The 27,885-nt window shown below is 43.3% G+C and overlaps 3 protein-coding genes and 1 long non-coding RNA gene across 5 annotated transcripts; 2 read left to right on the top strand and 2 right to left on the bottom strand.

Moving 5' to 3' along the window:
• Positions 1-598: 598 nt before the first annotated feature.
• LOC144458934 (uncharacterized) lies at positions 599-3,557 on the bottom strand. Its single transcript, XR_013488269.1, has 3 exons — positions 3,472-3,557; positions 1,513-3,377; positions 599-1,343 (listed from the first exon to the last, which is right to left on the bottom strand). It is a non-coding gene; the product is annotated as an uncharacterized LOC144458934 (long non-coding RNA).
• gjd4 (gap junction protein delta 4) lies at positions 3,375-6,783 on the top strand. The gene is made up of 2 exons (XM_033638567.2): positions 3,375-3,752; positions 3,937-6,783. The coding sequence occupies exons 1-2, from the start codon at positions 3,689-3,691 to the stop codon at positions 5,160-5,162; spliced, it is 1,290 nt and encodes a 429-aa protein (XP_033494458.2). The 5' UTR covers positions 3,375-3,688; the 3' UTR covers positions 5,163-6,783.
• Positions 6,784-8,293: 1,510 nt separating this feature from the next.
• On the top strand, positions 8,294-13,621 carry LOC117264465 (cytochrome P450 2F2-like). Of its 2 annotated transcripts, XM_033638420.2 has the most exons (11): positions 8,294-8,694; positions 9,758-9,917; positions 10,037-10,189; positions 10,269-10,429; positions 11,542-11,610; positions 11,687-11,791; positions 11,872-12,007; positions 12,105-12,190; positions 12,330-12,431; positions 12,819-12,960; positions 13,038-13,621. In XM_033638420.2, exons 1-11 carry the CDS (start codon positions 8,533-8,535, stop codon positions 13,223-13,225), a joined length of 1,464 nt encoding a protein of 487 aa, XP_033494311.2. In that variant the 5' UTR covers positions 8,294-8,532; the 3' UTR covers positions 13,226-13,621. The 2 variants fall into 2 exon arrangements, with proteins under 2 accessions (XP_033494311.2, XP_033494312.2); XM_033638421.2 differs by lacking the exon at positions 10,037-10,189.
• A 6,627-nt stretch (positions 13,622-20,248) lies between these two features.
• fzd8a (frizzled class receptor 8a) lies at positions 20,249-22,979 on the bottom strand. The gene has a single exon (XM_033638221.2). The coding sequence runs from the start codon at positions 22,551-22,553 to the stop codon at positions 20,808-20,810; it is 1,746 nt and encodes a 581-aa protein (XP_033494112.1). The 5' UTR covers positions 22,554-22,979; the 3' UTR covers positions 20,249-20,807.
• Positions 22,980-27,885: the final 4,906 nt, after the last annotated feature.

Raw genomic sequence — 27,885 nt, 5'->3', positions numbered from 1 at the left:
GTGTCATGCATGTATACTTTTGCTTTAAATTTGGGCGTTTTAACATGGACGTCTGTGGGGATTGGCTCGCTTCTGGAGCCAGCCTCAAGTGGCCATTCAAGGAACTGCAGTTTTTTTGCATGTCCATGTTGGCTTCATTTGTCAGCTGTGTATTTTGCTGCTGGTTGGTAGTTGGACTGAACCACCACCCCAAAGTGTCAGTATTTGACGACCTGAGAAAGAGACTTTCAACTGGGGTTATCTTTCATTCGAATTGCATACTGCACCTTTAAAGTAAGGTTCCATTGTCAGGCCCGGGGTACGGCAACCGTTACTATCACAAGAGCCAGTTTTGGCCAAATAAACGTTTTTAAAAAAAAATTGTCTGGAGCTGCAATGCATATGTGTGCCTTACAGGGACGGCAACACAGCCTATTTAATCTAAATTAGCCTAAAAGGTGCCAGGTCGTAGTCATATCATGCACATATTTGTCAAGATGTTGAAACATTTTTTATTCAATGTATTGGCTACATATTTATACAGTTGGAAAATATAAAAAATACTTTAGGGTTACAACAATGATAAATGAAAGTTAAAATGTTAAAAGATAACTGTTACTTGTGTCTATATAATTTTTTGTCATTGCCACAGGGAGCTGCTGGAGAAGGGCTAAAGAGCCGCAGATGGCTCCTGAGCCGCAGGTTGCCTACCCCTGGTTTAGCTAAATTAATTTCTTAAGAGACGCTACATATGCAGAATGCTAGAATTATTGAAAATATTATATATATATATTTTTAACAAGCTTCATTAATTTTAGCATTTTATTTGTGGATTTACAGACATGGAGCAACATTAGCATTCATGTGGAGTTGTGTTTCTGGACAATTTGGAAATGTGAATCCAGTGGTCACGATCCCTTAGCTCTGTTTTGGTCTCCATCATAACATGCTCTTTGCTAACTAATTTTTTCACTGAAAACAGCTTCCTGGTCAGAGGTTAATGAGAGCGGTGAGACTCAACCAAAGCAGTTGCAGGCAGAAAACCAAAACAATGAAGCCAAAGACACTAAAACACTCTGTAGAGCTGTCGGCACTGTGTAAATTTCACAATGAGTTCATCATTTCGAACGACTCCTATCATTTTACACATTGTCATCTGGCCCAGTGTGCATATAAAAATCTTTTGTGCGGCTTTAAGATGATGAAACCATGTGTGATCCCTTAAGACTGCAGCATTACAGTGTTCCATGACTGCCGAGGGAAAAAACAATCCATCACCAACATCTTGTTTCTTGTGATTGCTTTTCAGCCTCCAGTGGTTTTCTGTAGTCCTTTGTTGGTAAATTAGATCACGAGCAGTGTGGCTAAAAACAGACATGATAGAGAGACAATAGTGAAAGGGATCAGTTTCTCATTCTGCATCATGAAGTTTAATCAAATCACTGCCTCCGTGCCCTTCATTCAGTTGGGATGTTCTGTGTCACACCTGTGCATTGACAAGAGAAAGGCTTTTTAGGCTTAACAGAGATGCACCTTAATACTTTGCAGATTTTCCACCCTTCTAATTGGGAAATGGGGACGATCAGGTAATGACTGAGGTGGGAAATCTTCCAGGTAGCAGCTGCTAGACTTGTGGGAAATAGCAATGCCTGAAATGAAAAGATAGTTAATATGCATGGAAGTGGCGCTAATGGATAAAGTTTTAATATTGTCAATGTGGCCTCAAACACAGCCATGAAGGGCGTTCACACTCCGTTATAGACAGTAATCCATGAGCTGAGCGGCAGGTATTACTCTCTGAAAATAAACTAAGGCTCAGATGCTTTACGGGAACTATTACTACATTTCTTTTGACTTTGACGCAGCTTAAATAAAGATAAAAATGAGTCGAAGCAGATGAGACAGCAAGGACAAAGAGTTCTTGCCTTCTTGCTTTGTGTAACAATGAGGTGTGCAGATCAGCCACTGTGGTTGATATTTACCGTGACACTGTGAACATCTAATATATCTCTACTCACAATCACAGACATGTCTACTTGCTGGTTCATAGTTATGGGTCATAGCTACTGGGGGATAAAATTGTGGTGTTGCAGGTCATCATCTCAATCAGTGAAACTGGAAACAGGTGTGCATCATTATCATGTGAGCAGTAACAGGGCCCTCCCAAGTAGTTGAGGGACGGGGTAAAACCATTTCATTGATGACACTGTTAAAGTTGTTGTGCTTGTGTGTGTGCTAATTGCTGGCTTAACATGTTGATATCACTGTGACTACGTATCTTAAATTAGCCGTGTATTTGTTGTTGAGTATTCTTGGATTGGTTGCACCTGTTTTGCTCACCCTGGGCTCATTTTAGCAGGTGGTACGTTCCAGTTTAAATGAGGCTGAGGAGGTAACAGTGCCAGTCACTGCTCTGTAGTAGGGTTAAGGGTGGCAGTTTGTTGTGGATTTCATTTTTAGGGTTTTACTTCATGACTCCAGCAAATAAAATGCTCGGCATTCCTTTCAAACTCCCCCAGTGCCACACATCTAACGCCTATCTATGCAATGTTAGCCCTACTGTGCACATATAAATGAACTGTAGGTGTAAGTTATTTTCTGTCGTGTGTTATCAAGCCAAAACTTCAATTTCCCACACTATTTATTTTCAGCGGAATCCATTATACATTCCCAATCTTTGCCTTGCAATCCATTCAAAATGAGCCGCGTGGGATTGGTACTGTGAGCCAGTATGGAGGTGCTAATGACCACTGATCTGTAGTGATTATGCCAAGCCAACTGTCTTTAGCCATGTGTCCCAGCAGAGACCTTGTCCATGAGTGAAGGTGGATGCAGCACGTGGGAAGGGAACTGATGTCCAGTGTAAAATCATTTTTATAAGGGAGAACGACACTAAGGTGAGCATGTGTGGAAGTACAGAAGAAGAAAACTTAATGTAAGTGTAGAATCTATCTAATCTTCTGATGTATTTAAGATTAACAGTTAAAGATAGTTTTACTTCATACCCATTTCATATACACAGTAGGCACCTACCGGCCATAAACTGGCATCAGCTGTGGGGAAAATACAATTTACAACCTACTAACCTTTCACGAGACCAAATCCACAGCCTGCATATCTACGTGCTACCTTGATTCATCATTGGAAGACGCAGCAGTAAATGCTTGTATTTTTATGATGCAGCCAGTTTGAACATGCTTGCCCATTGTGCCCGAGAACTTAATACAGCAACTTAGAGTGAGTAAGCCTGGAGGCTTGTTACTCTCCTGTAAGGACGACCAGCAGCACAAAAATATCTCTGCAATTCCAGGATGGCGACGTGCCTTTGGAAGTGTGTTAAGAATAGACCTACAATGGGGCTCGCTCCCGTCTTCTGTTGTCTGAGGACAGACAGTTGTCTGCAGGGGGACAGAGGAAGAGGTAAGAGTATTTACATGGGTCTGTCAGAGACTTGAGTGAAGACTCAAATGGATCACATTGGATTTTACCCACCGGAACTTGGCACACATTCCCTCAAGGAGAAAGGGAGAGAATCAGCCTGCTGAGGGAACATTGTGTCCATGAACCTGGAGGTTATTGTGCTACTGGAAGCCACTGTGCCCCTTGGTGGAAAGGGTCAGGAAGAGGTGGCTGGATAGAGGGTGAGGTTTACTCTGTGGCCTGGAAGCGGAAGACTGGAAGATTTTGGAGGGCCTTGGGCGCAGCAAGCATGGCAGGATCAAGTGCCTCTGAGGTCATCTTTATCTCTGTCAATCACAACATCACTTTGATGGGTTAGTTGACTTCACTGGTTTATGTTTGTGTACAGTGACATGGTTTGGCTTTTATGGAGATCTATAAACCTCAAGGTGAAATCTCAAGCGCTTTCTGCTGATTTCTGCGGCCTCAAGTTCTCACCCACCTTTATTCATGATTCACTGTCAAATCACTTTTAATCCCCATGTCCTTATTTTTCAGGGAAGGTGTGGCTCATTGTGATGATCTTCCTCCGTCTCCTGATCCTCCTCCTTGCTGGTTATCCTCTCTACCAAGACGAGCAGGAGCGATTTGTGTGTAACACCATTCAGCCTGGCTGCGCCAACGTGTGCTATGATCTATTTTCTCCCATCTCTCTATTCCGCTTCTGGCTGGTGCAACTTGTCACCTTGTGTCTCCCCTCCATCATCTTTATCATCTACGTGGTCCATAAGGTCTCGAATGGCCTCAGTGTGGACCTGAACTCATCGGGTCACCCCAAAGCCTTGCCGCTATTCAAGATCCACCAGGAGCCGTTCAGCAAGACATCTGTAAACAAGATGCCTCTGGTGGCTGAGCGAGGGTGGGCACGGTTCTTCACAGGAGCCTACATCCTCCATCTAATGTTCAGAACATTGCTGGAGGCAGGGTTTGGGGCAGCTCACTACTATCTGTTTGGTTTCTACATCCCCAGGAGGTTCCTGTGCCAGCATCCGCCGTGCACTACCCAGGTGGACTGCTACATCTCCAGGCCCACTGAGAAGACAGTGATGCTCAACTTCATGCTCGGTGTGGCTGCTCTGTCCCTTTTCCTGAACGTGTTGGATTTCATCTGCGCCATCAAGCGCTCTGTGCAGCATAAAAGTAAGAGGAAGATGATGGTGGAGAAGGTATATGAGAAAGAGCAGTGTTTCCTTTCAGCTAGAGGAGCCTCCACAGGAATAGACCCAAACGCCTCCCTGGCCCAGCAGGATTTAGAGGCAGAGGCTGGTCACAAGGGGAGTTTCAGGAAGAGGCAAGGCAGCAAGGGCTCTTGTGGAGGGGGAGTGCTTGCTTTACGTCAGGAACCCCCCTGTTTGGAGCGCTCCTCTCTTCCACGCTCTCCAGGACCTTCAGGCTGCAACACTAACGGGAACAATGGCTACTCTTTCTCCCAAGAGGAGGCTCCAGAAAGGAATGGCAGCGAGGTGGCTCTCTGCCCCCCAGAGCCGATGGGAACACCAAGATCCATCCGTGTTAGCAAACGCAGTCGACTCAAACCGCCGCCTCCGCCCAGACGGGACCTTGGTTCATCCCCTAGTGAGCCAGCAGTGCCTTTCGGGAGTGTTTCAACAGCGACAGCAATTTGTTCCAGAAAGGTGGGTCAGTATACGCTGGTTGAGCTGGGTAGCGGCGCAGAGCCACAGCCCAATGATGACGGGCAAGATAAAAGATCAGAGTGGGTGTGATGGTTGGACTGATTTATTTCTAGGTTATTCCGCAACACAGGATGGGACAAATAAGTGTGGGAGCAATATGAGAAACTGACATGGAGATGACCCAAGGCTCACTAAGTGGCAGCAACTGTTGGAGCTGACACACTGCCATGCTCACTACCTCATTTCAAAATGCAGACTGCACTGCCACTTGAGGAGAATCCAAAGCGGCAACACATTCACCAGACACCTTACTCTCATGAGGCGTAATCATATTTGCTGTGATGTTATCACGCCATCAGATCACATTGCCTTTGAGGAGCGGTAACAGAGTGATGCAGAGCGACAAGAATTCAAGTCCTGAACAGCAACTCTTCATAACAAAACAAGTCAAGAATGACGGGACACTCGAGCCTTACGCGTCCTTGACCAAACCTCAACCTTGAGAAAATCTAAAAGAGTGCATCCCACCTGTTTCTCCCCTTGTTGGCTTTTCCCCCGACTCCCCGGATACACTGTCCATAAACAAAGACAGGCCTTGACCTGCCTCAAATATACAACCCCACCCTCTGCCACAGTCACTCTATATGACACTGCTGTCTCTTTTGTGTTTGGGTCACAGAGGTCAGGGGACAAGGGTAGCCTCTAGGCCTTGTGCTCAGGTGTTCGGCTGACCTTTTGGAATACGAGTGTCAGGCCAAAATGAAAGGCAATAATCTGGCTAAGGTGGCGTTATCGAGCTCATAGGATGGAATAGGACTCCTCTGTCAGAAGTGAAGGACACTATGAAGGCCCCGAAAGCCGACATAGGCTCACAAGGCAATTACGTTCCCCCATAGGGGCTCTGTATTTATGGAGACGGCTTGTCACTCTATTTCAGGGTCTCGCGGAGCTTAGGAGGAATACAAGCGTTAACATACACTGTCACTAGAAATAGAGCACAGCGGAGCTCTGCAAAGGAGCAGTGCTGCCTGTTGCCCTTCAGGATAAATGCTCTCTGCTCGCTGTGGCTTCAGTTTCACTTTGATCAAAGCTCAGATTAATGCGGGTCAGACACACTGTGACACGTGTCAATCACAGACAGTATACATAATGGCTGCTGTAGTGTTTAATCAACTTGTTCCTTTCCAGTTTTTTAGTGTCAGTACTGTATTTTTGAAATCTCTGAGAACACATCTGGGTCTCTTTACACAGGTGGTTGTGAGGAGACTCTCACAGGAAATCATCACAGTTGCACCTGCTGCCCTCTAGCTGAGGGGCCGCTCTCTGTGTAAACGGATAGCTCTTGATCTTCCTCCTCTTGTGGTCTCTTTGAAGGTGACACCAAAAGCTCCCCGGCCTCATATCTCACCCATCTACTAAGGGCTGCACCCTGACCGTCATAAGGGATGACCACGGGGGGTTTTTCATGAGACCACAGGAGGTCTAATGGTGCTGCACCTCCTATACATCCAGCGTTAGGTGTCGAAGCCAAAGGTGGACTCAGTTACACTTGTGTTTACTGGTATTCTGTGCTGTAAAGTCTGGGTAAATGTTCATTTGTCTGATGATAATGTAAAGTGGACCTAACAGTAAGTGATTTCCTTCAATATATATTTAGTTAAGTGCTTTTTTTTGTTGTAATAAATACACATACAACACAATATTAAATTGATTCATGTACAGTTTCATGTTATTCTATGTAAAATGTTTCTTTATAAAGTGAAAGCTCTTTGATAACTTGTTTGATCTCATGTCTCATTGACTCATGACGATTGCATTGAAGATGATGTTACTTTTTTAAGCACTTTACTGTAACTGTTGTTGTCTGGTGCTGCAGTTGCTTCACCACCACTGTAGTTTGAGATCATGCTGCCCCCCGGTGACGCAACATGTGAAATGCTGCTATATGTTGAACCCTGAATCAGAAGCCCTCTGGCATCTTTATATGAGAATATCTGTGTCTCAGTGAAGCATTTGGTTAGTACACTTTCCTTTAATAAATCAGGTGCAGAAGGGTAAAACTAAGTTGCATGTGCTGCAGATTTTCTAGACATTATCGTGCAGTGTCACTTACTTTACAGTTTCATTTCAGGCCATCCTGAGCAGTGTTAACCTGTTCAGTACAACAGTAAACTTTGGGGATTTAGCGACAAGACACTCATCTGAAGTACTGTGACAGACAAGGCACACATTGAGAGGTTTTGGGGTGCTAAAATGCAGACATACAGGTCAGACTGGCACACAGGGCCGGATTAACCAACTGAGGGGCCCCGGGGCAAAAATGATCCTTACCTCCTTGTGACTGAACCTTTGTCTTGGGTGAAAGTGGGTGTTTTTGTCCAGTGGGAAATGGGCTTGAGAATTTATTTTTTCTTTGTAATTTAGCAGTGTCTTAATTTATAAATGTTTCCTCAAAAAATTAGTTTCCAGCAGCAATGAATTTTTCTCAGAACAAATTTTACAGTTTTTTTTATTTGTATAGCACATTTCATACACCAGATTATTTCATAGGGCTTTTTTAATATTCATAATAATAAATATACAAATATAAAATATAAAAGATAAAAAAAGGATACAAATATACAATAGAAGAGCAAAGAAAAAATATTTATAAAAGGTCAAATTAATTACTAAATAATTTACAATAAAACAAAAATCACCATTAAAATTGTAAAAACGCAGACAGTGTAAAAAGAAATAGTTTTAGCTTTGACTTAAAAGCGGTCAGAGTCACATCATGTGGGAGGGTTACACCAGGTTTGTGCTGCATGATAACTAAATGCAGCTTCACCGTGTTTTGTTCTTATGGTATGTATTATTTGTAATTTCACAATTTTGATTAAACATTAATTTCTGGGAAATTTCTTTAAGAATAAGCACAATTTAAGTCTTATTTGAGTAATTTTCTGGCAGACAATTATTAATTTAATATTATTTAATTTAATTTAATTTAATTTAATTTTATTTTATTTATATTTTTCCATTAATGCCCTGTTTATTTTGCAGTGGTCAACGTCCGCCTTTAGCAACCATAGCAACAGTGAAAATTCATATGTTGTTATGTTTTCCAGGCCCTGAGCAGGTTGCTTCATGTAACCAGGAATGCAGAGAAACGTAGCGTGCCTGCTGTCACAGGTGTGTCCCATGCTGCTGATCATGATCATGCTGCCTGACAGAAAACACAGCAGCAGCAGGGAGGCCAGGTGGAACATAGGGGCTGTCACAATGCACACATACAGTAGCTGAATAAGCAAAGCGAAGCCTGTCAGAACCTGCTCCGTTGTGTCTTTCCACGTGTCTTAACAATGTAGAATAGGCTTACATTTAGACAGCCCTCAGGAGGCAGGGCTGAGATTTGAGCAACTCCTTTTAAAGCCAGTCATACAGCTAGTCTCTTTAAATCAGCCTAAACCGTTCCACCATGTTTGTGTCTTTCATTCTGCTATGGATCTGTGTGTTCTTCTTCATTCTCTGTCTGAAATGCCAGAGACCAAAGAACTTTCCTCCAGGGCCTGCTCCATTGCCGATACTCGGGAACCTGTTGAGCCTCAGCCTGGACAACCCCATCAGGGATTTTGAGAGGGTAAGACAAACACAGACATGGGACTCTTACATTGCCTTTGAGTGTTAAGGTGCTGATCAGCAGTAGCATAACCACACTCATTCACATGCACACTAAGGGACTGTTCTGTATTGGTCAGAGGAGGAGGGTGGCTGTGGTGTGACTTGATTTTTCTTTTCTATTTTGACTCTCCCCGAAGCTACAAATATTTTTCCTTGAGCCTTGCAAGACTAGCGGAAAATGCGTGACCCTCTCACCATCTTGAATGAGATGTTACATTTTTAAATTGATGTTTGTTGGTGCAAACAATTTATGTTGGCCAAATTTTAAATGATGAGTACAATAAAATGATTTAGATGAAATATCACTGTTTTAAGGTCACGTTTGGTTGTTATTTTTTCCTGACAAAAGCATTTGTTGCACATAATGTGTCCAAGAAACGTCAGGATATTTCAAAATCCACCAATACTTTCTGTTTTTGTAGCTTGTGGCTGTGATAAATGGTGTCATTTTGGCAAACCCCTGGGCAGGCTTGGAGGGCATGTCTTCTTTAAAAATCTGCTGTTAAAAAAACACAAAATACAACCATTTAAATGTGTATGCCCCTCCCCTAAGCCTACTGCTTTGACATGCCTCCCCCTATTTGTACCACCCCTCATCCCTCATAAATAACAAACAGTCCCTAAGCATTAAGTGTGAGTAAGTAGCTCCATGGCAGAGTGGCTTTTAGCATGTTGCGTTAGCTAATTAAACTGTGCAGATTATGCATTGCCTCAAGGCTACAAGTGACACTGATTGACAATAATTGCTGATTATTAATTCATCTAGATGTTTGCAGGTATTTTATTTCTATGGGCAAAGTTTGCTCAGCAGTGATAGGCTAATGTTTTAATATAACTTTATTTACTCCTGTTTGCACAGCTGATTGGCTTTAAACTATATTTAAGCAGTCACTCTAGAATATTTGAATAGGTTAGACATGTCAATACTCTTAGTAGCTGACTTTTTTAAAGGAAGTCATCTTTATGGGGGTGATTAAAATCTAATACATGATGCATTTTAAGATCTTCTTTCTGTGCTCCAGCTGAGGAAGTGCTATGGAAACGTCTACAGTATCTTCCTGGGACCCAAACCGGCCGTCATCATCAATGGGGTTCAGGCCATGAAGGAGGCGATGATGACCAAAGCTGCTGATTTTGCAGGACGACCCCAGGACATATTTGTCAGTGACCTCACACAGAGCGGTAAGACAGAGATGAGGCGTCAGAGTGTATGTGGCTAAACATCACTTAAAGTAAAATAAAAAACACCCTTGTTTAATTCAGCACATTCATGGGTTAAGCAAAAGCCGCACCTGTTGTAGGAATGGTTCTGGCGGACTACGGTCCCAGTTGGAAGGAGCATCGCCGCTTTGCTCTGATAACCTTGAGGAACTTTGGTCTGGGGAAACAATCGATGGAGCAGAGGATTCTGGGAGAGATGCATTACACAGTGGACACACTGGAAAGGAGCATTGGTATGCCATCTGTGGAGGCACTCACTGTGACCTTTGATACAGCGTTAACAACGTAACGTCATTCTCACATCTGCCACAGGTACAACGATGAGTCCTCAGGTTATGTTCCATAACGCAGCCTCCAACATCATCTGCCAGGTTCTGTTTGGTACGCGGTACGACTACGACGACAGCTTCATCAAAGTGGTCGTTCAGTGCTTTAAAGAAAACTCTAAGATAGCTAATGGACCCTGGGCTATGGTGAGTAACAGCATGTTTGTAAGGTAACAACTTTAGCTCGGACATCTTGCTTCTGAGAGTGGTAGAGATCGAAATGAAGGAATTAATACAGATATTCAAAGTTCATACAGCTCTGATAGTATGCTGTTCCAGTGGAAAGAAATTAAAAAAGAAAAAGAGATGCATGTTAATGACAGGGATGCAGGGATTACTTTTTTTTTTTTGTAGGCCAGTCCGGAAGTTAGCATCACTCTGGTTCCCTTGACAAAAAGCCAGTGGAATTTCTCCTCCGCATTTTGGATTATCGCAGAACATTATGTAATTAAATGTTGCGAGCAAAAGTTTATTAAGATATTTACAGGTTTTCTTCAAGATTACCTTCACAGACAAATACTAATATGAATTAACAGGCAGGTATTTACTGACGTATTTTATGTTGTAGAAAAAAACGTGAACCGTATTTGAGGCACGTAACCAAAACCCCATCAAAAAATCCACTGACTTTGAGACAAGGGAACCAAAAGAGCAGAAATGCTGATTAATTTCCAGGTTTTAAGACTCATTGCTGGAGCAGTCTATCGAGCTTCTGTAAAATGTGCCGACTCTTTCTTGTATTGATACAAGGATACATCAGATCTTAATTTCCAGTGTTTATAAACAGCCTTTTATTTCACTGTAGCTGTGCAGTTAAATGTTAGCTGAATGCTAGCTACATTAAGTAGTAAGAAATTGGGTTCCTGGGCTTTTTTATGCTGAGGGCACTCAAGTAGATATTCAAGCTTTTAACTTAAGTCCGTGATTTTCTGTTTTCACACAGCCAAGTTACCCAGATAGTTTCCTGCTTAGTTTTAGCTACTGTTGGCTAATTGGACGTTACGTAGACTAGTCAGGAAGTGACCCTCCTGTATTCCTTGTAATCATTTGAATAGGAATGGACAAGCCTGCCTAATGCTATTCCACAAGAATAACAGTGTTTAAACTGACATTAAAACTTTCCCAAAGGAAAAACTGTTAATTTTTTAAAAAAAGCATGGCACATCACCTCTTTGACATGCACAGAAGTGATCTGCAGCAAAAGTTTAAACATCTCACCTCTTTCCTTTCCACTGTTAAAAGTTTCTCTCTCCTCACAGCTGTATGACTCCGTTCCAATGATCCGAAACCTGCCGCTGCCCTTCAAGAAGGCGTTTAAGAACATTAAGGTGGGCCTGGAGCACTTCATGTTATCCTTATTTATATCCCCACTGTTCACATCCTGTGTCTTTTCACCAAACTCAGACCTGTAAGAAACTTGTAACTCGTCTGCTGACTGAGCACAAAGACACCAGGGTCCCTGGGCAGCCACGAGACTTTCTTGACTGCTATCTGGACGAACTGGATAAGGTGTGTGTCATGCAAATAAAGTATATTTAAATGAGAGATAAGGAAGGATAAAATCCAACTGATCCCTTTTCTTCTTCCAGAGAGGAGATGGCTCGTCTTTCTGTGAGGATCGACTCCTCATGTTCATTCTGGATCTTCACTTCGCTGGGACTGACACCACGTCCAACACCCTGCTCACCGGCTTCCTCTACCTCATGGCCTACCCACATATACAAGGTACATATAACTACTGTGCTTTTAATCCATCATTCTGGCATCTGTAGTCTTCTCTTATCTCATTTCTTGCTCTGTCTCCTGTGTCTCTTTCTATCAGAGCGATGTCAGCAGGAGATAGACCAAGTGCTGGAAAAGAAGGATCATGCCAGTTATGACGACCGACACAACATGCCCTACATGCAGGTACATCATCAGACAGATTTCTATGTGTTGTGTTGTTTTGCTATTTCATGTGCAGTCGCTCGTTTGTATGTCTGGCAGCAGAGTAGACGAGTAGTTTGATAAAGCAAAAGAACATGTTGTCTCATTTCTTTTCCTCCAGGCTGTGATCCATGAAGTCCAAAGGGTTGCCAACACCGTCCCTCTCAGTGTCTACCACTGCACAACAAGTGACACAGAGCTCATGGGATATTTCTTACCCAGGGTGAGACTGATGATGGTTTTCTTACGTCATTTTACAGCCTCCAGGAGATGCCTTCGATTGCTGATGTGCAATGTTGCAAACAACCCTAGACTGAAAGCAGACTGATTAATGTTTTAAATTAATTTGCAAGCAAAAACACCCACTGTCCTCTCTGGTTCCAGTGTGTCCAATGTGAGGATATACTGCTTTTCTCTATTTGATATCACTGTAAACTGACTACTTGGGTTTGGAGATTTCAGCATATTGACCCAAGGAAACTCACTGAACATCTGACCTCAGGAAAACCTTACTAAGAACATAAAACCCTTTGAAAGGTCTTCATGAGTCATATTAAGAGGATACTGAGCCAGGAACGTGGGAATATATCTGCCTCCTTTTCCTCCTCAGGGTACACTGATCATCCAAAACCTGAACTCGGTGCTGAACGAGGAGGAACAGTGGAAATTCCCTCATGAATTCAACCCTGAAAACTTCCTGAATGACCAGGGAGAGTTTGTGAAGCCAGAGGCGTTTATGCCTTTCTCTGCAGGTATAAGAGACATCATCTGTCATCTTCTTTTCCAAGAAATGTACGTGACTTACTGATTAAAACGTGCAATGTCTCAGGTCCTCGTATGTGTCTTGGCGAGGGTCTGGCTCGCATGGAGCTCTTCCTCATCATGGTGACTCTGCTGAGGAAGTTCAAGTTCGTCTGGCCCGAGGACGCAGGGCAGCCAGACCTCAGCCCCGTCTACGGCGTCACTCTGTCTCCTCAACCTTACTGCATGAAGGTCCAGCTCAGGGCCATGCAGTAGACAACACTGAAGACACAATGAGGATTGATTCGTGGAAACAAGAGGCCTGGAACAATACACCAAATACAGTAAAAAATTATATTTTCGTAAATTCACCTTAAATGGACAAAATATAAAAATGTTTTGCCTGTTTCTTGACATAATAAAATTACATGACATTGTCCATTTGGAGAGCAAAGACAACATCAAGTGATTGGCTCCCTCAAGTGGACAAAAATGTGTACTGCATTTAATAAAGTTTTATTTCTGAACATGAGCAATAGGGCAAAGGCTGCGTCAAGAGGGAAAATATTAATGTCATTGTTACATGAGCCACTTTGTCTTATATAATGTGTTGGAGAAATGTATTTTATATACCATATATTATCATGAAATTAAAAGCCTTGTCCTCTGATATATTACATGACTTTCAGCATACTTGTTAAAACAATTTCACTACACGTGTGTGTGTACACAAAATTTCAAATTAGTAGAATTTAAAATTGTATTTTCTTTTTTTAGTGAGGTGACCTACTGAGACTGCTAGGAAGTAACGAACTGACTAACTACAACAATAATAAGCTTTATTTATATAGCACTTTTCATACAAGAAATGTAACACAAAGTGCTTTACAATAAGGGCAGTTTAAAATCAAGTGAGATTTTAAGAGTTGCAGCAGTGTGAAGAGTAAAAATAAAGAGTTTCAGACCTGTATCGGGAAGTCAGAGCTGGTTAAAGGCTACTTTTAAAGATATTTAGCGAGCAGCTTCCCTGGTGTACAGGTAGTGTGTTCCATAGCTTTGAGGCGTCACTGACAAAGGCTGCATCCTCGATCTTCTTCCGGCTGTTGTTGGGAACCTCCAATAAAGCAGCAGCAGATAATTGCAGTGTTCTTGTTCAAATGAACATTGTTATAATTGAACTCAGATGCTTCCAATAAAATATAAAATGCAAAAAGTTTGATTAATTATGTGTGAATTTTCATTTCACGAAGTGTCGGAGTAGTGAACCACATGTCAATGAATTGGCATAGTTATTTGAGTAGTTTAATTACTTTACTGTCAAATTTCTGTAGTTTACTACTGACACAATGATCAATAATTGTAAAAGGAAGTTAATGATTTTTCAAATTGTTATTTTATTTCATTCTATTTTGATTGCTTCTCCACTGTGACTGAACCCTGCCCACTCTCAGGGCAGCTCCAGGAAGTTTGATTATCAGCTCACTGGTGAAAAATATTTGGCTTCAGTTTCTAATGGTTTGAATCTGAATTTGTGTCTTTGAACAGAAAATCTCACACACTGCTCTTACTCAGCTTCACCATTCATCAGTAACACTAACCATTCGGTCCTCCTGGACCTTCATCAAGAGTGTTCAACACCATTATTTAACATTAATCTTAAATAGAAACTGCTCCATCCATTTAACAAGTGTACACAGGTGTGCGGGAATTTGGCATCTCAAAAGTCCAATTTATAATACACGGCATAAGAATGCACACTGTTGAACATTTTGAATGATTTATGAAAGCTGCAAGGCTGATGTGTTCATTCATTAGATCAACATTTTATGTAAATAATCGTGTAAATACATTTTATTGTGAAAGGAGCCTGAGGTTGTTTCTTGTTCCCTGGTTCTTTTGTTTGTGGGGTATGTGACACATGGTGCACAGGCTGTTGTCAATCATTGAGAGACACACCCACAACTGAATAATTCGCTCACACCTGTGCACACCTGTGAAATGGGTGGAGCAGTTTCTATATAAGCTCAGTGTTGGAAAGAAAGGTATTGGACACTCTTGACGAAGATTCAGGAGGACTGAAATGTTAGTGTTACTGATAAACTGTTTGCAGCAGTGTGCAGGATTTTCTGTTCAAAGACTCAAGTGATATTTTCCAGCGCACCTGCATCTGACACAGCTGTATGTGCAAATACCTTTCTTCAAACAAATCTGAATTTGAAAACTAAACTAGAACACACTAGGTGTCAATTAGTCATAGGTATTTTTTGCTGTTCATTAACGAAAGGTTCAGAGAAGTTGTTGATGCAGTCCTCCCACGTGGACTCTTAGATTTCTCCCCACATGATAGCTTTGCTGTAGTTCAACCTCCTCCCATGTGATGTAACTGGTATCCTGCAAAGCTGTGTTTTCAAAGTAGCTTCCCCAACACTGCATGTATGAACACACGGCACTGAGCTGCAGAGCTACAGGTTGTACGCAGAAGTAGTTTCTGCACATCATCTGATTGTTGTGATTGCTGTTTATTTATTATCAGCACGGCGACATCACACCCATTTACGATGCTGAGTGCGGGCATGTTTGTTGGACTAAGATCCCCACCCTCTGCCCCCCTTGATGTGACCGTACCCACAGTGAATCTGGCAAAACACTCAGCGCTTCAGATGAAAGAAGTTTTTCCTTTTGTGTACATGTCAGTCAGTCAGTGAAGGACTGAGGGAACACAGTGTTCTGCCGCTGTGTGTGTGTGTGTGTGTGGAGGTGGGGTCCTTGGATTGGATGAGGCAGCAGGGGTGCACTGTAAGGACTACTAAACCACAGAGGCATTGTTGCTGTGCCAACAGGGGAGCCGGCCATTTATGCTGATATCTTTGTCAGGGCTCGGTCATAGCGCTGAAGTGAAGCAAAGACTTCAGCATGTTATTTTAGTTTGACCTCAGCTATCTTCCTACATTTTTATACGTGCAAACCAAACTGCAACAGCTTCAATGACAGCCGAGTCCCTCAGAAACTATAACCGTGAAGCCCGAGCGTCAAGGCCCTCTATTTTCCAACATCTGCCGTCTCAAATGGCCAGCTGGGAATAATGTGCCTGAGCTGCAGGTCAGGAGCTTCAACATTAATCTAAACGGGTCACAGGAACCCGAGGTCACCGCTATGCTTTATGCACAGAAGAATACACTCATGGAAACTCTGGGGTTTTAGTGCTGTTGCTCATCTTCCTCTGGCGAATGTGGAAAATAAAGAGAATAATAGTAACTGGCATATTTAGGAAATTAATGTAGGTGCTTTAGACTTCAATTTTTTGGCACATTTAATTCTTTATCATTGTTAACTCATGTTTTTTAACTTTAACTAAACACAGTCAGCTGTCTGTTGTAATCTTTAATTAAAACAACATCTAATGCACATCACAAGATGCCTCCACAGCTGCAGCATCGCCTCTCGTGCATTAAGAGATAAAAAACAACAACCTTCTCCCAGATGCATCACAAGGATCAATAGTATTAAAAAGCATGAGCTGCCGATCATCCCTCTCCTCTGTGTCTGCCTCCCATCAAACGCCGCCATCAATATTTGATGGGCAACAATGTGCGAACGTTCCTCCCGACCCCACAAATCAGGCTGTAACATCTGTATACAGAGAGAAGATAATTCAATCAGCTGCACGGACGATCAACTCCTGGATTCATGCGCTGATTTGTTTACCTTGGTTACGCCTCTGCACCAGTTGTTAAGGGTCAAGGGTGGCGGTGAAGAACAAGCCCTGACAAGATCAGACGAGCGGCTGTAAAATGCTCCCTCGTAAAGCCAGACTTGACCCTGCGCTATTACCAGTTAATACCCAGCAATTCTGAGAGCCCTGCCCTGTCTGTGTGAAGCCACTCCTAATGGCACTCTCATACTTTCTCCTGTAAACTGCACTGAGTCGGGCCGGTGACCCCTGTGGTGACCCCTGCTGAGGAAACAGGCCGTTACCTGTTAATTACAATGTGTGCAGAACAGCCAAGCCAGGACACGCTGCTTTAAAGGCCTGGACAGTTGGTTTGTGGAGCCAGGTAGTCCAAGATGGGTCAGGGCAATGTGTTCAGCAGTAAACATTAATTTTAAAAGGTCTAATAAATGCTCTCAGGAGCAGCCTAAACTTTGGCTTGTGTGTCATAAAGTTGATGTTAAGCGCAGGAGGTTAGTGAGGTTAACATGGGATTCTTCAGGTCTGACTTCAGGGATGCAGAAGTTTTGATTGACAAGGACTACAGATCAGTTTTCAATTTGGAAATCCAATTTGGGATGCTATTCATAAAAAATAATACACTTGTGATTTTAAGTGATACTCATCTGTCAGGGTTCTATTGTTATTTCCTTCTGTGGAGTTTAATTGATTCTGTTTTGAATCTCTGCAGGTTATTTTTCCGATTAAAAATGTGTCTCACAACTTCCCACAACTGTAGCTGACGATTTTTAAATGTCTGGTTTCACATCTGAGAAGCTGAAACAGGGGAAAGTTTCTCATGTTTTCACTATTTTTGCTTGACGATTATCAAACTAACTGATGATTATTTTCCTATTGACTGACAAATCAATTAATCACCAAATCATATCAGCTGTAAAAACCATACATTTCCACTGACGGGCAAGTTCATGTGTAGATCTGATTGTTTTCATGCTGAATCCATCATGCCATAAACCTTTTCACGTCATGTGCCGATGCTTGTATATAAAATTCTTCCTGGCCTTCATGGCGCCTGCTCCACTTAATAAATTCATTAAACAAAATCATCTACCAGATCTCATCCAGGGGGGATTGTAAAATACCACAGAGAAAGAGCAACTTTGGACAGTCAGACTTTTCCAGTCGAGCAGCACACACCTGGAACACTGTAGACACAGACCTCAGGAACATCACATCTCTTACGTCATTCTCCAAATTATTAAAACAGCGGTTACTGGACGATCAAACATGTGCTTTTGTCGAGTACCTTTTTCTTAATGTGCTTTGGTTTTATGGTGATGTCACTGTCTTGGTAATTGTGCTTTGCCTTGTGCCTTTGTGTGTTTGTTTGTGGCTTTAGTCTATGTTTTGTGTTTTTGTATAGTACGTTCATAATGTAACAGTGCTTATGTCTTGTTTTTGCTTTGTGCTTTTGTCTATGGTTACGTGCTTGCTCTGTGCTCATGTGCCCCTCTACAGACATGCCATCAGTCCACTTTTATCTGTGCGTCTTTATGTCATTAAAACATCTTTTTCTTATTTACACATGTACCATCAACCTGACAGGGACTGCAGATGAAAATAAGCCTGTATGGCTAAATCTGGCACATTTACGTGGCTCATTTGATCACGTTAATTAATATGCACTGTCCCTTTCTAAATAAAATAGACATAATCATAAACACATATAAGAGCTTAAGCATATTGGAGTTTCAGTTTATCATTATCATCATACACTGATGGAAAGTGTGTAGCTGAAACCACCCACTTAAAGTTGCTTGACAGCTGTGGGTGGGCACAATCAGTGTCAACACTGCACTGTCCCTCTTTTTCTTCACTTTAAAATGTATTAAAAGTGGTAAACTAAAATATAAAATAAATGTTACGAAGGCTAGATCACTCATGACTATTACAGTTCTTGTAAAGTGTTAATATTTCATAAAAAATGTCAGGAAAAGTCAGTTTATGTCGTAAAAATGTCAGAAAAACAGTCATAATTTGTGCACTTTTACTGTCTGGCTTCGATCATACGCTTGCTCCCTAAAACGGCACTCACTAACCAAAACTTTGAGAATGCCTGTGCCAAGATTTTGCTCTCAAAATGCTCTAAAAATGGTCCATTTAGGTGTTAAAATTTTCCCAGAGAGATAGAAATGATCCATGATCCCACCCCTGGTGCCAAACAAACCTCTCTCTTGTTAAAAGCAAAATTACATCATTCCCAGACACTTGTTTGGAGACGTGTGGAGGTGTACAGCTCTGCTTCGACCACTAGGTGGGGCTGCACATTAATGTCACAGCAGAGGGGCTGGCAGTGAGAGCTGGAGCTGCACACTGACTGAGGTTTCTGAGGTAAACACCAGAAAAGCAAGCTACAAGACTGAAAGCAACCGTAACTATTTGATGGAAATATAACAGCGAAGGATTTAGAGCATGAACTTGTGTGATAGAGCGATTCAAAGTTTACGTTCTTATGAAGATTTACACTTCTAAACGTGACATTTAGTAAGTTTACACACACACTACTACTACTACTAACTACTGATGAGCTTTGTGGAGGCAAAGAAAAAGAAGAAGCCGCTCTTCTGATCTTAAGAAAAGCACATTTTTGTTGTGACTTCCATCTTCATTGCCTGGTGTCTTCACTGACAGCACTGATGCAAGATTTATATGGCTGATTTACACTCCCAACAGATGCACGTCTGCACTCCACTGAAAAGAAGCTTTGGGGGTTTACATCTACAGTCTGAGTGTGAAGGAAATAAAGCAGGAACAAAGCAGTCACTACAAAACCCACTGTCACCATTGACCACCAAATCAAAGGCATTTCTACGCTGGGTTACAGTGTATCATCTTATGCCAGCGCATTGGGTTAATTGGGACCAAACCAGATACATTTGTGGCAAAAAATGCCTCGATTAGGGGGCCCTAAGATGTGAGATCATGTGAACAGACCACCTGTGGGGCTTTCATTGCTATTTCAATATCATTCATGTCAAGGCCCCTGCACTCGCTGACACAGCTTGAGCCGAGGGAGAAGATGTTTCAATTGAGGCTCTGCGAAAAAACCAAACACAAGACGCAGGGGCTCTGGCAGGTTTCAGCTCTGACAAACCCAGAAAGGCGAGGGGTTCCAAAATGCTCTTTCAATTGTAGGACGTCCATCAAAGCATCCAAATGGGGACGTTTAGGGGGAACCTTGGCACATCAGACAGACACTCCTAATACACACCACCTTTATTCTAGCCTGTTAGAAAAAGAAAGATCAAAGTTTCTGCAGATGAAAAGGGTCTGTTCCCTGCATTTATACCCCCATTCACCCACTCCCTCTTTTACTAAATTAAGAAAGCGGGCTTCGGCAGGCATGTGAAGAGGACTTCAACAATTATGGAGATGCTCCAACTCAACCCCTGCCTCTAATTACTGGTCTCTGATGGTTAAAAAGGGCTTCCTTTTTAGCCGGGGCTCTCGAAAAGCTGCTATTGCTGCTGCCATCCTCAACACGGTGACCACAAGGAACCACAAAATATGCCTGAAGAACAGCCTCCCTTTTTCTTTTTCCTCGGCATGGGAACACACTGCAACAGATGTTTGAGATTTATCAAATGTTTTATTGTCAAAATAAAGGTCATATTTGCTTTTTTTTCTCACAAAAAGAGACATCTACACTTTGTACAAATTTACAATAGCTTATAAAGTTTTCTTTTATACACAAATGTACAGGACTTTACATAACTTTTATATAAATACATTTGAAAATTACAAAAAAATGAACGACCCGTAAAATACTTGGGCACTATTAAGGCTTAATTTAAACCATCTTTGATGTGATTGAATTATACAATGTTGTCTGGCACTGTGTAGATAAAATGTCAATAAAAAACCCAACTGCTCTTTGTATGAAGCTACTTAGGAACAAAACTGTCTCTGTAATGCCCAGTTTGCGTAAAAAGCCTCAGTCTGCTCCTCTAATACATATAAACAAGGAGGAATTAACCTGTGTGAATGCCAGAGGTGTGTGGATGTTTAAGGAGGGGGGGGGGGACCTCAGCAGCAGTTCATTACTATGCAAATTGCTTAAGACAGGGAGTGATGGGTTATCTCCCAAACAATTAGCAGTCCTCATAAGCTGCTTTTTCCCCCCTTCATTCAAACCTGGGACAATGGCATCTGCTTGGGGCAAGACACGGAGCTGGCCGTGCCTGACCTCCACGTTAGTCCGGTGCTCACGTCGCTGTACATGGAGCCGCTGGTGCCTTTACTGCCCCAGCAGCACCTGGTGCAAAAAGTCCTCCAGGAGTCCAAAGTTTTCCCAGACCAGATCCACACTCCGGACGTGATGCCCACCAGAAGGCACATAAAGTACTTCAACATAAAAACTGCATAGTCCGGACTCCTGCGGTCCCTTTCTAATAAACAGTTGGAGCAGTTGTGTGTGATCTCCCAGCTCTGCCTGTTGTGCTGCTCATAAAAGTAACAGGCGACTATGATGGTGGCTGGCACCGTGTACAGCACCGTGAAGATGCCTATTCTGATCATCAGCTTCTCCAGTTTGTCAGTTTTGGTGCCACCTTGTTTGATGACGCTGCGGATCCTGAACAGAGACACAAATCCGGCCAGGAGGAACATAGTGCCTATGAATAAATAAATCACCAAAGGGGCTAAAACGAAGCCCCGCAAGTTGTCCAGGTTCTGGTTCCCCACGTAGCAGATGCCAGCCACAGAGTCCCCGTCCACGGAGCTCAGCGCCAGCACCGCGATGGACTTCATGCTGGGGATGAGCCAAGCTGCCAGGTGGAAGTACTGGGAGTAACTGGCGATCGCCTCGTTGCCCCACTTCATCCCGGCTGCGAGGAACCACGTCAGGGACAGTATGACCCACCAGATGGAGCTGGCCATGCCGAAAAAGTAAATAAGGAGGAAGACCACGGTGCACAGCGCGGGGCCGGTGGTCTCATAGTGGATGTGCTCCAGGTCGAACTCCCGGTTACACGCCACTTTCTCGTGTCCGGCGATCAGTCTGACAATGTAGCCCACTGACACGAACATGTAACACGCAGAGAGGAAGATGATGGGTCTCTCTGGGTACTTGAAGCGCTCCATGTCGATGAGGAAAGTGGCGACGGTGGCAAAAGTTGACACGAAGCACAACACGGACCAAAGCCCTATCCAAAAGGCGGTGAACGCTCGCTCGTCGTGCGTAAAATACGGGTTGTGGCACGGCATGGCGCAGTTGGTGATCTGACCCGTTTTGACACGGTTGTAGAGCGGGTGACGGTCCGTGTTCACCGGCACCATGGGCTCCAAACACTTGCACCCCGGCTCACATGGCGCGGAGGGCGGCTTGTATTTCCCAGGCGCGCCGGGTCGACTCGGCTTATTTTTAGGCGGATTGTAACCCTTACCGGGATGGTTGGTGGGTTTAGACAGGACAGGGGACACTGTGGTGGAGTCGGTTCTGTTGTAGTCCATACACAGAGTGTCGGGGTTGCCTTGCACCGGCAGCAGGTCACACTTCATCCTGTCCGGCCAAGGGAAGCCGTACTGCCTCATGAGAGGCGCACAGCCGGCCCGAGCTCTCTCACACACGCTCCGGCACGGCGGGAGAGGTTTCTTATAGTCCTCCAGGCAGATCGGTGTGTACATGCTGCACAGGAAGAACTTCAGGTCCGGTGAACACTGGATCTCCACGAGAGGCCAGAACTGGTGCACCTCCAGTCCAGCCTCGTCCTGCGTGTCGTGGTTAAACTGGTTGGGCATGTAAGTGTAGTTGTAGCCGATGCCTTTGCACAGGGGCACGGCTATCTCCTGGCAGGTGATCTCCTTGGCCGTGGTGCAGCTGGATCGGGGAAGGAGAGCGAGTGAGAGGAGCAGGTAAATCCCAAACAGGTCCATCCCTCCGGCGCGTCGTGTCCCCCCTCTTCAGCTCTGGTACCAACAGCGATAAATCCTCTCAGCTGCCGTGTGCTTTCGCCTCTGCTCCGGTTAGATGTTGCGCAGCGAGCCCATCTCGCTTCTCTCGGGATCTTGCACAGAGTTGCAAGCAATGTGCAAGCCGTGTTTACTTTCAGCTGAAGAGGAGGAGGAGGAGGAGAGAAAACAGCCTTCAGGGCGGCGAGCAGCACTCAAGATGGCTGAGAGGAGATTCCACCTTCTTCTGGAGAGCGCTTTCTGTATCCTCACACAGTCTGGGGAGAAACACACAACAAGTGCTGCTGTCCGATCGCTGCAAACGGAAAAATGTGGGCCTTCTTTCTTTCGTCAAAACACAGCGACTACATTCAGTCGGCTCGTCCCACCTTAGACCTGGTTCCCATACAAATCAACGGCTTGGAGACGAAGCGGTGCCAATATATACCAGAGCCTGACAGGCTGCACCCCCACAGCCGCTCCTCCAATCACACAGCAGCAGGGGCGGGGCTTTGTAGAAGTCAATCAAGTTTTTTACCTAACAATGTTTTGTTATATCGCTTATGATCACACTAGTTGTGCCAGTGTGTGTGGCACCGGGATACAGGATGCTCATGTGGATGAAACGCAGTGATGGCGCATAACTTCACCTCCTGCTGATGATGACCACAAATCAAACACCCACATACTGAGACTAAATAAGCACTTCAACGCACATTTCTTTCAAAATAACCAATTTTCATAACAGTGCAGATTATAAGCAGCGTGTTTATGGAATATGTCAACCCCACAGCCACGGCTGGGCTAAAATAAACTATAATAACCCCGTAATAAATCCCCCCACAAACCTGATCCAAATACCAAAACTGTCATTTCAAACATTATAATCAGAGTAATATAAAGTCATTATAAAGACACACACCAGGCGCGCAGCTAGTTGGAATAAAAACCTACTCATTCCAGAATCTGTCTCAGTGACTGAACTTTCTGTTCACCGTCTGGTAACTTCCTTTAACAATCTTTGATAGTGCCACAACAATGGTAACACCAGGCAGAGTGAGGATGCGTCTAGCTCCAGATGATTGTTTCTGTGTTTGTGTGTGTGTGAGACAGGGAGAGAGAGAGAGGGGGAACAGTTTGGTAAATTGGCTAATTTGCGCATGATAAGACTACCCAGGGAGCTGTCTGTCCTTGTGAAAAGCTGTTTTATTTTTTAAATGAGGTGCTAATGTTTCGTTTAACGCTTGCATAGAGCTCCGCGGGAGGCGTAATTGCGCGAGGCAAAGACCAAGCAGCACGGCACACTGAGACTGTGGCAGCAGAGCACTCATATCAGTGTTAACATGCTTACACAGGGTGTCTGGGGATCTCGGGACTTATTTGACAGTAATCTCATTGTAGTCATTTTGAAAGTCTGATATTGTCCTATCCACTGTGAGCTGTATAGAGTGCCTTTCTTAAACTTATGGCACTCTGGTTCTCCTGTGAACATATTCAGACTTTATGGATGTTTGTTTACTTTTGCAGTGGTGGGAAGCTGGGCATATTGTACTTTTTACTCTGCTCTAGGTTTCCAACAACTATATTTACTTTACAGATTCAATTTCACACACAAAAATGATGCTTTGCTACACATTAAACTGCACAAAATTTCAATTCACCTTAACCAGCAACCAAAATAAACGACTTCCTACATGGTAATTAATCAGTAACGGAAATCTAATGATAAAATGTGAATAAAAATATAACTTAGAGGATGTTTTGCTCTGTGATTGTTTCTTTTACTTTGGGTGGTGTGTAAGAGGTGGACAGGTCAAACAAACTCAGGGATTTGACAATACAGTTTGCCTAATCTAGCAACGTATGTCACTTGACATAGCCTATGTGACATATGTCAGGTAACGTTACATTTATCAGTGACAATTGAACTTATTATCGCAACCAGCTGAAATGTTTCCTGGTTAGAATTCCTTATTTGTTAATTGTTCAGGAGGTTGTAAGTGGGAGCTGAATTATTCACAAATGTCTGTACATCTCCAAAACCAACCTCGTCTCGCTTTGAAGTCCTCAAAAACCGACGCTTGGTCAGTGACCTCCAGCGTCAGACACCGACGAAGAAAGCTGTCCCTTCATGATACACAGCCAGTTGCCATTATTGTTAAACATTGTCTGGTGGCATCAATGAAAGTTAAGGCAGCGAAAATCCGAGTTGTGGTGGATTGGTCCAAGAACTACTGTTGGTGTTCAGCTCCTGTAAGACTGTAAAGCCAAACCCTGTTCCTTTTATTCTAAACCCAACCATGTGTGTGTGTTGTTGAAGGAAAAACACATCAATTTGCTGAGTTGTATTGGCGTAGTGAGTTTATTTTGAAAGAGACTGTATGTAAACTGTAAATTTCCTGTGAAAAGAGAAGTGTATTTTGGGAAAAGACAATGCATGTAACAGGTAGAACTTGACACGGTGTCCCAGAACGTCAACAACCAATCGTATCTGGACGTGGAAAATCCATGACCAAACGTCAATGTGTGACGAGGTCGGAGTGAGAATGTGTTGGCAAAACAGATGGACCGTGTGATTTAAACCGATAAAAACACTCAATAAAGCAGATTCACTTCTCTAGAACCAGTGTTTGGTGTGTCTGTTCTGGGCCACTGTAAAAACATGCTGATGCAACATGGTGATTTTTTGAAGATGAGGACCTGCTCCCTATGTAGATTTAAACAGCTCATCCTGAGGTCACAAACACACAACGATTCTTATTTTCAGGTGATTATAAACTCATGAAAACATACTTTCTGGCAACATATCCCCCTAAATCTTCCACACTAGACCTTTAAGTACAAGTCCATTATTTTTGCAGTGTGGTATTCCTACTTTTATTTAAGTAGCACTTCATCCTCTGATGAATATTTATCTAATGCCCCCAACTTATGTTACACAAATACTAAAGTGCTTTCAAACATGAGCAGAACTTGTGACTGTAATAATAACACTCGTCACTTTAACTTAGAGGGGAAATTTACAATGAGTTACTGACACTTAATAATCTTTGTCTGTGATGTTTAAAAGTTGTTTTTACACACAATTATTTATATTTTTGTGATTTTTCTCAAACATCCTGCAACATTATGGCACAAACAAACTTTTCCATGGTAGTTTGCAGACAGACAACTGAGAGCAAGCACAACATCACCATTATTATAATATTATCTGGAATATTATTATCACAGACTGTTCAAGGATGTGAAATCATGCAGCTTTGGTTAAAACGAGGCATGAGAAGCCAGCCATGTGATCAACACATCTGTTCGACACTCAGTATTTGTTTTACCACTGTGTTTGAATAGATATTTTGTCCTCTATAATGCACACACTTGCACGCACACAGTTCGTCTGTTTGGAGGCCAATGTGTGGTCATAGAGTGTCAAAGAAAGTATCTTCCTCCCTGTTTCCCATCCAAACATAATGCAACACTGTGTGCAGAGGCCATAGTCTGCTGGTGTTGGAGTTTAAGTATAGTGGTATTGTGTTTGGAGTGGAGCCAGGTCTTTATCATGTGAGGCAGCTGTTTTTTTCAGGCCTCCACCCTCCGAACGAAAGAAATAACCCACAATGAGCTGAGCATCAGGAGAACACAGATTGATTAAGTGACTCGCCGGTGTGAGATAACAAGGAAGGAGCTCTGTTAATGGCTGTTTGCTTTTGATTAGGAAACAAGAGTTCGGCTCGCCAGTGCCACAGAGTCAAGTGAGTATATATGTTTGTGCACACGGAGGATATCGTGATATTCTCTCAATAATAAACCCCAGTGTTTGGGTGAGTGAGAAAGGACACATGATAAAAAGGGAGTTAGGGTAAGGTGGTGGTCACAGTGTGGGAGAGTGATGGAGGGAGGGCAGACGAGGGCAAGGGAGGGCGTCGAGTCTGCTCTGTGCAGAGATAATGATTTACTCTGAGGAAATCCACTCATCTCCTGTTTGCAACGCAGAGCTGTGAGAAAATATCTCCCCAGACCAAAGCCTTACACAAACCCTCTGTGACCAATGAATAAAATCCAGAATCACATCAAGATCCGAAGTTAATGTGTTCAGTTTAAAGCCCCATTCTGTCCGTCAGAATCAAGTGCTCCCGCTGAAGAAAAGGAAGCCCATCAAGTGTGACTGCCTGCCAGATCCTGGACTTACCTCAGAGATGGTGAGACAGAGATATGCTAATGCAACTTTATCTTGTAAAGGAAAGCTTCGAGGAGATTTAGCCAATCTGCTGGACACAATTCCAAGAGCCTCGGTGGCATTTAGTGGGCTCGCGCTAACCCGGGGCTGCTTGTTAAGACTTCATTAGCTGTGTTTGCTCAGGCCTCTTCTCTCCAAAGAGGTGGAGGAGGGCTCCCCAGGCTCCAGCCTCAGCCCCACTATAGACTCTCCATATGGGGCTTGTTTGCTCACGGCTGGCCTGGTAATCACTTTCAGGTGGAGCTGGAGTAGACGGAGCAAGGCTGAGGGGATTTTGGAAACAGCCAGAGAGCTGGAAACCTTCCCCTCCAAGCCCCTGCCCCCACCGGCAAGCTCCTTTTCCACCGGGGTACTCCTGAGATGACAGAGCGTGGAGCGTGTACCCTGTGAATTAGCTCACCTAGGGCCCATTACCTTAACAAACACAGCCAGCCCCTCCAATCAGCCTACTGCTGGGAGGACAGGCAGCCCCTGTAAATCCTTCCTTACAGCCACTGTCCCTCTCTGTGAGAGCAGGGAGGACTTATGTGTTTGTGTGTGTGTGTGTGTTTGCATGTAAAGTAAGTACTATAAAACTGAGTGAGAGAATTAAGTCTTGTCTTGAATTAGCACAGGGCAGCTTAATGATAGCAAAAGGCAGCTGCCTGGGAAAATTGAACTCCACTACCCAGAGGTCATACAGGACTTGGCATCAGCAACCTACACACCTTACACTCATGTTTATAGCAGTATGAGATGTCTTGTACTAAAGGAGTGTTGGGAATAGAATGATTTTATGTGTTTTACTATAAGTTGTGTTTCACTATATAAGTTTTAGATGTGTGAACAATGAGAATACTGAGATGATTTCAGCTGATCTGAATGTGTTTGCTTTGCAGAAGTGGAGAAGTACAGGAGAGGAAGAGACATGAAGTCTGAGGAGCACATACCGCAATGTTTAGATAATTAGTTTCATATATGGTAAAAAGAATAGAAAGTGATATACAGATAGTAAGGTACAGCACGTGTAGGGAGTTGTGTTGTTCTCTTGTCTTTCAAAACAGGAACCACGCCCCCACCGCCAGCGGGAAGGAGTCAGATTAA

This window comes from Epinephelus lanceolatus, chromosome 20 (assembly GCF_041903045.1).
Source record: "Epinephelus lanceolatus isolate andai-2023 chromosome 20, ASM4190304v1, whole genome shotgun sequence".
Taxonomy (NCBI): domain Eukaryota; kingdom Metazoa; phylum Chordata; class Actinopteri; order Perciformes; family Serranidae; genus Epinephelus; species Epinephelus lanceolatus.
The sequence above is the reverse complement of the archived record's forward strand: the minus strand, read 5'-3'. Positions and strand labels throughout refer to the sequence as shown.